The following is an 11,106-nucleotide window of genomic DNA, read 5'->3' as shown; positions in this document are numbered from 1 at the left end:
GGTATCCAGCATCAAAGAACGAAAAATCCTATCATTGTAAATGAGGGGGAGTGCAGATTGGGGACCCAAAGCCCATCTGTAGGTAATGGGACATCTCCTTACAGGGTCGCAGAGAGGAGACAGCCATTCTGGGTGCAGTGTAGCTAACATGAAACGTATAACTTACCTCTAATTTTTAATGCTTCCTCCCACCCCACCCAGCTCAACTATCATGATCCCAATTCTAACTTACAAATCCAGCTAGACCAGATGATGTACACTGATACAGATAGGAACCGGAAACAGAGGGAATTCAGGACAGATAATCCCTTCAGGACCAGTGGTGAGAGTGGCAATACTGGAGGATTGAGGAAAGGTGGGGTACAAAAGGGGAACCAATTATAAGGATCTACACACAACCTTCTCCCTGGGGGATGGACAACAGAAAAGTGGGCGAAGGGAGGGAGACGTCGGACAGTGTAAGACATGACAAAATAATAATAATTTATAAAGTATCAAGAGTTCATGAGGGGTGGAGGGAAGGTGGGGTGAAAAGGGGAAACCAATTACAGGGATCTACATATAACCTCCTCCCTGGGGGATGGACAACAGAAAAGTGTCAGACAGTATAAGATATGACAAAATAATAAGTTATAAATTATCAAGGGTTCATGAGGGAGGGGTAACCGGGGAGGGAGGTGGAAAAATGAGCTAATGCCAAGGGCTTAAGTGGAGAAGAAATGTTTTGAGAATGATGAGGGCAACATGTACAATGTACAAATGTGCTTTATACAATTGATGTATGCCTGGATTGTCCTAAGAGTTGTTATGAACCCCCCAATAAGATGATTTAAAAAAAAAAAAAAGAGCAATCTGTCTCTAAAGGTAAAAGGATCAATAGTGGAGGAAAGAGAAAATAAACAAGTATATTTTCCCTTTAGGATACTGACAGCCATACGACAGTAACCCCATTTTTAATCACCTATAATGAAAGAGTTGTTTAAGGCACTGCTCTTAGCAGCCAAGTCCCTCAGCCAAGCTTGGACAGAAGCCAAATAAGTTATTTTTAATTTTACAAAATTAAAAAGAAAAAGGTTCTATTAACATAAAACCTTCCTTCCCTCTACACACAGCTCCACAGTCCTCATTGCCTCTCCAGAGCTCTGCCGCCTCATCTAATGGGATGCTTCAGTCAAATCTCCAGTTTACGACTGACTTTAACTTATCACTTTGGGTGTTCACGTATGTCACGCTGGTTATGTGCTTACTCAGACTTCAGTTTCCATGTAAGATTTTGATCAGCAGAGCGGTAACATGGGAAGCAAAGTCTGAGTTTGTCACAGGGAAGCAGATCAAACGGAGAGCTCGGTGAGCATGGGCCCTAACAAGTCATTCCTAAGGAAGGAGCTGAGAACACACTAGTAGGCCACAAAATTGCTCTGAGGCTCCTGTGAGTTTAGCTCCAAACTAAAGTAACTATTTAAATACAGGTGCATGGCTACCCCTACCAACTGCTGTAAAAAGGATCATGTTAGAAGGCCCTGGAGAGAGTGGGAGAAAAATGTAGAACAGAACTTAAAACCATAAAAGAGAGCAGGCTTCTTGGCAGGAGAGAGATTGGTGGGGCCCCTCAGGTTATGGCCTTTCATCATCCTTCGGGTTTCACTCCTATGTTGGAATTATGAACCAGCTCAGATCAAAAGGGCAGTATTTACCCGAGGACCAAGTTTGGAGGGTTAGGAAAAGAGGAGAGGTGGACACAGGAAATGCAGGAAGGAAATAGGATAAGTGCCAGCAAATTGAGGGGATTGCAATAGATGAGCTGGCACAAAATGTGTATAAATCACTGAATGTAAAACTGATGATCTGCTCGGTAAATCTTCACCTAAATCATAATAAAAAGGTTAACATATACAACTAATTCCTGTAGTCCTAGCTTTCCTAAGGCTTTAATTTTCCCATAAAATAAACAATAGGTATACATACATATGGCAGTACTACACATGGCCTTAGTAGAGAAAAAGGAAATATTTTACAATGCCTTATCTAGTGACCTTTTGGTAAAGCTGCTCACAATTGAAATTAGTCTAACATCATCAAGCTCAATGCTAAATGTTTCCTCACTTGTGGAATGATAACCTTGAACTTGAATTGTAAGGCCATATTAAATTAATTCTCAATTTCTTACCCAATGCATTTGAACAAAACCTACTGGAGTGGTTTTCAAAAATGATTTTCAAAAGAGAAGATATTAGGCCTCTCCCACGTCTAGAGGTGCATGACCGCACACAAGTTGTTCAGTCCAGTGTCAGGTATGTGAAGGTGTGTTTGCCCAGATACTATTAGGAAAGGCACTGTACCTTGACTACTCACCCTCTACAATATGCTTGAGAAAATGACAAAGAAAGGTCCTAACTGGCAGTCACCTGGAAGGGGGGCATCCCTAAATGCCACCAGTTAGTGAGGTTGGCTCATGAACTCTGTTTCTGAGAGAACAGGCAAAGCACACACACTTGAGGAACGCGTGCTTTGTAACCTGGGTACAACTACACCAGAAGCCTGACTATGATGCAGTAAAACATCTAGCCTAAAAAGTGTAAGAATATCTTCTGCCTAAAAAGCTAATATTGAAACTTTCAAAGGTTTACATAAAAGAGGGATATTATAAGGCATGCAGATTAGATGTTGGTTATTCCAAGAGGATTGCAAGTATTTAAATTGGGGAGAAGTGGATTTTATGCCACAGGATACCTTCAGCAATTTATAAGGGGTACTTGGGTGGCCCATGAGAGTATGTTGCAGCTTTTTATTTAGAATACTGTGGTAGCTCTGTGACCAGTAGTTTATTAAAACAACATAGGATTTGGGGGCTTCCAACAGGACTGAAGAGGACTTTCTTTTCCCCATTACACAGGAGATCTTGTAGTATAAAATCTAAAGTACAACTTCTTACCTCAAAAATCTCAAGCACTGAAGGGACAGGATTGCCACCGGCACAGTGATTACGCATTGGGCTGCTAACCACACAGGTCACTAAGCAGCCGCAGGAACTCGATGACAGTGAGTTTAACTATGACATGCTCTTAGTAGTTTAGTTGTTTGTCAAGAAGCTTCCATGTATTGAAATACACATGCCACTCAAAATCCTTTCTTCGTATAGCATGATTTACAGTTCAAAAATTGCTGCCTTGCAAAGCATACATCCCTGGCCAGTTTGGCCATGAAGAAACATCGACAAAATTCCAAGACAAAAAACATCCTCTTAAACAAGTATCTACACAACTTTGTCAAGAATGCACCAATAAATACTCACAGAATGGTCTTGACTGGACCCAAAGAAGTGAAAAGAGTATTACAACACTGGAGAACCTGTTTTGAAAAGGCTCTGACCTTGCCCTTCTAAACCCTGCTTTTCAAAAACTATACATAATTTCTAAACAGAGCCTTACACGAGAGCCGACAGTAAGCCTTGAAATCTCTCAATAAACAATGTTTTGTATTTCAGGGATGATTTGCCATTATATTCTATGCTCTATTTCAAAACCCATATATTAGACTACAGCAGAATAAAATTTAAAAAACAGACAAAGCTCCAACAAACTAAGGTCACTTGGTATCCAAAGGAACCTCTCCAGCACTTCTTTATGCTTCAATAAATTAGATTACAGACCCGGCAGAAAGATTTATAATTTTTTTTAATTTAATAATTTCTTGAAAGTGAAATCATTGATTTAATATAACCAACTACAGTGCATATTAATTAACTATATGTTCTTTTTAGTTCCTTTCTCATAACAGAGAAAGTAAATTGTATGCTATGTTATGTTACATATGCATGTATAACAAAAAATTACATGTATGATAGATGCCAGTAAATCTGAGAGAAAAATAGATCTCCTTTTAAATGCAACTAATGTCGTTTACAAACTGAGAACACTCATTAATATAAAGTGTTTAAGTAAAAAGAAGCAAATGCTAATAATAGTGAGTACAAGAAAATGCTCTAAAATTAGTTGTAATGATTACACAACTCTTTTAATATTTTAAACTACTTAACTGTATGTGATGTAAATTATATCAATAAACCAATTAAAAATTTTTATAAAGGAAGACAGAAAAATCATATGTATTAGAATTTATTTTAAAACAAGAGATAATACAAAAGGGGCCACAAAGGTCCTTGGAAAAATAAGATGAAAAGAATGGAATTTTCCCAAGAGGTTAGTATTTATTTTATTATGCTTCTATTTATGTATATATTTATGTATTTAGAATCACTTTTTAAGGGTAAACTAGAGATTGAGGGTTGGGATTCCTGGAAGGGAACTTTTAAGTTTAATATACTGTTTTTGTACTATTTGATTTATTTTACTATGCATATTGTATATGGGGTGTCAAAAGTTTATAGAAGAATTTCAGTAACATAAATAAACCAACTCAATGCCTTTTTTAATGAAATAGTGCTCAAGTTTTTAGATCTATTTCAGTGAATCACTGTAATAAGATTGAACTATTAAGGAAATGGAACTGTTACTCATTTAATCTCTGCTGAATAAGTGAGTGAATTGAAACTTTTTTGAGAAGGTTGGGATTCCTAATCAATGGTAGGCTAAATAATAAAACCATATTAATTAAGAAGTAAATGCATAGTCAAAAGAGGGAATTTATAGGTCATAAATGTTTACATTTACTTGCAGTAAAGTAAGCAGGCACGCAACTTGGCACAGAAACCACTGTCTTGTTTCAATGGTGAGCTTACACAGCCAAAAACAGCCTACGAAAGCACTAAATCAAATATGGTTCTTAGCCAGGGGATTAATCAAGCCACGAAGAGCTAGATTCACAAAAGGCTTATTATTATTACTCTACATTATCAACCTAACAATAAAACAAAGATGAATATTCACTGTTTAACTGCTCTTTGAATTCATAAAGTTAAATGTGGCACCATGAAAAGTGGTTTTTAGAAAACTGGAAGACGGTTCCTGATTTGTACTTTGAAGTAGCAAAGTTGTGGTTTTTGCAAGGAGGCTGTGCGGAGGTTTAGGCATGGGGGAGATTAAGAAGCTGTGGAGTAGCAAAGAAATGAAGCTGGTGGGGGAGGAAGAAGGGAGATGAAAACTGTGTCACATATGCAAAAGGTCCCTTTTAAAAGGTTTGATTTTTTTTTAATATAGGCTCACACATCCTTAACCAAAAGGAAAGTGATTAATGAAGTGAACTTGACCTCCATTTCTTGATCCTGAACGTTTACACCAAGGATAGAAAAATGAAGAAGAGATACCTACACCTTAGACATAGAGGTACTTATTTCAGACTTTGGCAAGAAATAAATCTGATGAATCAAGAATTTCTCCCAGGATATGGGTCTGGGAAATCAAGTTGGACTGTATCTCTGTGAGAACCTATGTAGGAGGTGTTGAGATTTTTCCCACAGGTTTTCTTTGCTTGAACCATGGCAAGTACGGCAGAATGACTGGAAATACAAAATGACCAGGCTCTCCTTAATGAAGACATGTTCTTAGACATCATGAAAACACAGCCTTTAGTACTTTCACCTAGAAGGGGCTGAACTACATTTGGAAGCTTATAAAGTACAGGAGTTGGTGAACTGAAGGGTTTTTCTATATATATTTCTTATACAAAGTCTGAGGCACAACAGTGTTAATTCAGCTGAGACAGCACAAATTAATTATTTGGCTTATATAAGACAGATAGTGTTTCCTACAGAAGAGAATTGTAATTCTTTAAGCTTTGAAATTAAAAGATGGGCAGTTCGCTTAGTATCTGATTACTCTAAAAAATTTTGACAAGCAACAAGAAACTATATGTCCTTGACACAATGGACATATGTACGGATTGCGATAAGAGCTGTAAGAGCCCCCAAAAAGATGATTTAAAATAAATACATAATTCACTGCCCCTGCAATAAGTAAAATGACTCCTTGAATAATGTTGACCAAAAGTGCTATTTTCTGGACATGTTCAATATACGAAATAAGGTCATGCTTAGTTCAAATTTTACCGTATTAACAGAATTGAGGATTCAAGAATGAATAGTTTATTTGTCAGGGAGGGAAGACAAACAAAGCAAAGAGTTTACAAAGAATTCTAAAAAACAGTCAACCCCTTTTTGTGAGCCATTTAGCATAGCAGAATGTAGCAACCCTAAGAGTTGATTTATAGACACTCTGCATTATAGGTCAATAGATGGAAAACCGTGTCAAGCAATCTCTTGAGCTGAAAAAATTATCGTGTTTCAGTCAACTTTAATTGTGTCAGACCTGCTCTGCAATTCTGGGTCCATAAAAAAACAAAGAAGCTAGAAGGAAAAGGAGAGGGTGGATCACTTACACGACATTCTAGCTAGCATCAAACCTTCTTTCCCTTCAAATGATAAAGTTCAGTAATAGCTTTTTGAAGAGAAGTCAAGGAAAATTATAAAGCAGTAAGGGAGATCAACCACACAGGTTGTGGGGTACAGAAAGTCCTTCTTAGTATATAATGTAATGCCTACTAAAGCATCCAAATACTTCATCTTTGGGGTTTGCTCTATCACTCAGTAAATGGGAAGGGTGAGCATTTGAGATAAAAGAGGTCGATTTGCACTTCTTATACAAAATTGCACTGTAGGCAAGTGTGTCTGTAATGTATGCTGTGCTAAAACAAAACCCCCAATGGCGGTAAAGTATAGGCTTCTATATTGTGAACTTGTCTATGTATAGTCTTTGGGGAAAAGTCTGAGTTTGGTGAAGTCTGCCTGTTATTTGTAACATTCACAAAATGTTATGTTCACTTGCATTCTAAAATGGAAATCATTCACCTTGAGTTTGCTGCTTTGTCTAGCCTAGTTTGACTGAATCAAGAAACCGTCTTGTCACATGTGGTACTGCATCTTAGTGTGTGATATTTGTGTATAGTGTGTGCCCTCTGCCACAGAAGGCTACTGCACACACTTGAGTGTTAAATTTCTATAGACACTGGTAATAAAATATGAATATATATTCAAATGCAATTAAAAAAAAAAAAAAGAGGTCGATTTGAGCAATGTGAAAATGCCTGTTACAGTCAAGTATTTCATGTCACAATTCTTTTAGAAGTAAAGAAAAAGAGGATCATGCCTAAGAGAAAATCAACTTTCCAATTCTTTGTCCAATACAACAGTAATTATTATCACCTATTCTCTATATTATAAGAGATATTTTCTATAACTGAACCCATACACTAATTTCTTTTAAAACGATATCAGCACAGTTCAGATAAAGTGGGGTGGGGGCGGGGTGTGTTTCCACTGCTTTAGTATTTGAACATGTGACTGCATTAACAAAATGTTTCCTGCTGTTCAAGACCCAGTTATTCTGTTCTCCTGAGATGGTACTGAGTGCAAACTCCTGAAAAATAGGGATTTTGCATGGGGGGAAATAGTAAGCATTTCTCTTGTTAAAATAATTTTTAAAAAGCAATTTTGTTTGAATGAACAGAAATATAAACACTTAAAACACGGAGAGAAACTGGTGACTTACCTTGCCACTATCAGTTTTAAGGTCACACTGTCAACAAAAAGAAAAACAAATAATATTTTAAGACATTTCCAAATGAAATCTCCTTATGTGCACACTTCTAACTCTGAAACATGAAATTATCTACTGGTAGTAAATTACCTGGGAGACTGCAGGATCTGTAGAAGGTGCTGACCCCGCCCCCACCCAATTCAAGCACTCTGGGGTCCCTCATTAGAATGGTATGGGTAAATGATTTAAAAGTCATAGTTCCAAAGGGTCACTTCCTTGTTAACAAGAAACTTTTAAGAACCAAGCCACTATTTTAGGTAGAGATGCTGTTAACTCTCTTACAAAAATAAATAAATTGATCACAATAACTCCAAATCAGTTTGCTTGCTTTTCAGAGATACATTTCTGCTTTGCAAACTAGGAGCTCTATTATTATTAATTAGTGAGACTGGAAACTGGAGAAGTTATAACTGAGGTCTCTAGGTTGAATGGGTTTCCATTAAAAGAGTTCACCACCACCACGTCCATCCTGCTCTGGGAACGTTCAGTATACTCTCTCCATAACCCCCCTTAGTTCAGGTGGTCCTTACCGGATGCACGTCACCAATATAGTACTGCTTTAGCATTTCTCTGGCATCAGAGGAGTGGCCTACATCTTCAAAACTTTCACTTGCATCGATACCAGCTTGTTCCAACAGGACCTCCTCTCCTCCAGGATGCTACGAGGAAAAACAGTTCATGAACACACAGGGCTCTCCGAAAAGCAAAACAATGCTTTCCCCTCCTATTTGCTCCTGTAGGGAACTTTCGATTATTTAAAAAAGATTTTAAAAAATGGATCCAAACTTACTTGTATCTGTTTAATAAGTACCACGCTTCCTCAACTGAAAGAATCAATACCCACCCCCCCCAAAATAAATCTTCTACCACTTCAAGTCATTTTTTTTTTCTTGTAATTTTTTTGGAGCTAAAACTGACAATAACATAAGATTTACCATCGTTGAGTTTACAACTTAGAGATGAAAAATAATAATGATAATCTATCCACAATGCTACACAACCATTTCCACTATCTAATTCCGGAGCACTTTCATCACTTCCAAAAGAAATCCCAGACCAATTGGCCAAAACTAAAATTCAAACCTGTTGCCACCAAGTTGTTCCCAAATTCCCCCTTGTCCCATCCCTTGGCTACCACTATTATTTTCTGTCTCTATCATTTGTCAGTATATTTGCCTAGACATTTAATAGTAATAAAATCATACAATATGCTTTTGTGTCGGGAATCTTTCACACAGCATATTTTCATAATATTTACATGGATGAGGAGCTAGCTACTAAGTATAGCCATTCTCCATTCTTCACGACAACCCTGTCTGTGTCAGCTTGTTCTCCACAGGAGAAACTACTCCATAAGTAACTCAATGAATACGTTTTCAGAAATAAACCACCAGGCCTTTTCCAAGACACCTCTGAATAGACTCAAACCTCCAACCTTTAGGTTTCCAACCAAGCAAGTTACTACTTGCACCATGCCAAACTGTGAGAGAAAGAGCAAGACCAAATCAACCCCCCTGAGGTCAAGTCAACCTGTAGGGTCACAGTGGAACTGTCCTCAGAGGATTTCCAAGACAATAAACCTTTACAGAAGGCTACTACATGTTTCTCTTCACTACGTTGCCATTCATCAAAACGGGATCATTGTTAGTATATGATTATGCTAAAGATGTTTTAGTGTACATGGAAGTGTATATTCCCTATGCATAGAAAGGTATATTATATCCTGTACATTGAGACAAACATTTGACTGGTATTAGATACACATTGTAGCTAACTAGTCCAAGGTACATACAAGTTCAACTAAATGACAGACTCAAGAACAAATGTGTTCATAAGCCAGAGAATGCCTCTAAGTATATGGGATCAAAAGGCAACAACAGCAACTTGAAAGACTCGATGGGAATCTCAGAGGTTAGTGTGTTTGTGTTAAAGAGGGAGGAACAGCTCAGAAAAGGAGGGCGAGAAAAGTTGGACAAGTTGAAGAATGTTATCACTGCCAACGGGCTATAGAAACTGCTGAGCTGTTGAATTTTTTGCTGTGTATATTCTCAGCAACCACAAAATAAATAAAAAATGTCAAAAGAAAAAGAAAAACAAGGGCATGATAGGGAGTTTTAGAAAGGTTGTCAAATGCAACAACGAGGGCGAAGGGGACAAAGGTAAAGAAAAAGTCAGTGTTTGGCTTGGTTTGGTAAGATCAACTCTCTGACACTACAGCAGTAGGGGTGCAGGCCCACCTAAAGGGTTGGTTCTGCAGTGGAGATGCAGGCGTCAGGCTAACACACAGGAGGAAAGAATAAGAGGAAGGGGTGGTCCTGGAGTAAGTGAGATTATTTTTAAGCCATTCAAAGCTGATGAGAGAGAACAATTTAACGGAAAAAATAAGAGCTGAGGCGTTGTTGGGCATGGTGTTCTCGGTTACAAAGGAAAGAAGTCTGAAGATTAGAAGGGCAAAAGAGCAACTCTTCTGCTAAGGCTGTGGAAGATAAAAGGCCAGGATGGAGAAATAAGCACAGATAATGAGATATATATAAAGTGCCGCCACCCCAACCCGTGGCAACTCCCTAATTAAGTGTGGTTGAATACATAAATCTGAAATAGTACTTGTTAAAAAAGTATGACAGGGATCCAAAGGGGGGCATCTGTCACGTGGCAAGCCTTTTCCAGCACCACTTCAAAGCACAGAGAGCAGACAGGGGGGGCAGCAAAGCACTGGTGCAAGGATGAAGACTGGCCGGAGAACTGGGAGACGGAGGGGGTCAGAAAAACACTCTGTGCCACTAGTGGTGTGAGGTCATGAAAAATCTATCCGTTACATGTAATTAAAAAGAATATACCTGAGGTACAGCCACTGTGGGCTGTAGAGTTTAGCAGCTCCTCAAAATAATTAAGCACACCTACCCATAAGACCCAGCAAGCTGAACCCTGGATTTTCCCAAAAGTACTGAAAGCAGGAAGGCGAATTCCAGCTCCCCAAAGGTCACTGGCGCACGATTCACAACTGGGTAGAAACATCCTCAGCATCCATGAACAGAATAACACTGTGTGGTAAAAACACACCATGAGAGTTTTCTGCCGTAAAGATAAGGATGAAGATTTTGTATGATCCCGATTTTGTGAAATATGCATGTTGGAGATCAAGACTTAGTGGTTACAGGGGTGGGGAGAGGTTAAAAGGGAGTCACTGCTTAGGGAGACACTGAGTTTCTGTTAATGGTGGGTGAGAGAATAATTTGGAAGTGGATAGTGTCAACATTTACACACGGGGAGGAGATGAGCCAGTCAGGGTGCGATGTAGCAACAATGAAAAATACAACTTTCCTCTGGTTCCTAAATACTTCTTCCCTGGCCCCACTATCATGATCCGAATTCCACCTTGCAAGTCTGGCTTGCAGAGGATGTACACTGGTACAAATAGGAACTGGAAACATAGGGAATCCAGGGCGGATGATGCTTTCAGGACCAGTGGTGTGAGTGGCAATATTGGGAGGGTAGAGGGAGAGTGGGTTGGAAAGAGGGAACCGATTACAAGGAACTATATGTGACCTCCTCCCTG

At 38.6% G+C, this 11,106-nt stretch overlaps 1 protein-coding gene across 1 annotated transcript in view; it reads right to left on the bottom strand.

Moving 5' to 3' along the window:
- The window catches only part of LOC101655752 (cytochrome b5 type B), a 46,078-nt gene that overhangs the window by 10,254 nt on the left and 24,718 nt on the right, over nucleotides 1-11,106 (bottom strand). The window contains exons 2-3 of the mRNA XM_004704581.2: nucleotides 8,081-8,209; nucleotides 7,503-7,529 (exon numbers count right to left, since the gene is read on the bottom strand). Coding sequence (XP_004704638.1) covers nucleotides 7,503-7,529; nucleotides 8,081-8,209 — 156 coding nt within the window. The remainder of the gene's footprint in view (nucleotides 1-7,502; nucleotides 7,530-8,080; nucleotides 8,210-11,106) is intronic.

The sequence above is a fragment of the Echinops telfairi genome, unplaced genomic scaffold, assembly GCF_000313985.2.
Source record: "Echinops telfairi isolate 266 unplaced genomic scaffold, ASM31398v2 ScPeMD7_2291;HRSCAF=2852, whole genome shotgun sequence".
Taxonomy (NCBI): Eukaryota; Metazoa; Chordata; class Mammalia; order Afrosoricida; family Tenrecidae; genus Echinops; species Echinops telfairi.
This window is presented reverse-complemented; position numbering and strand designations above follow the sequence as displayed.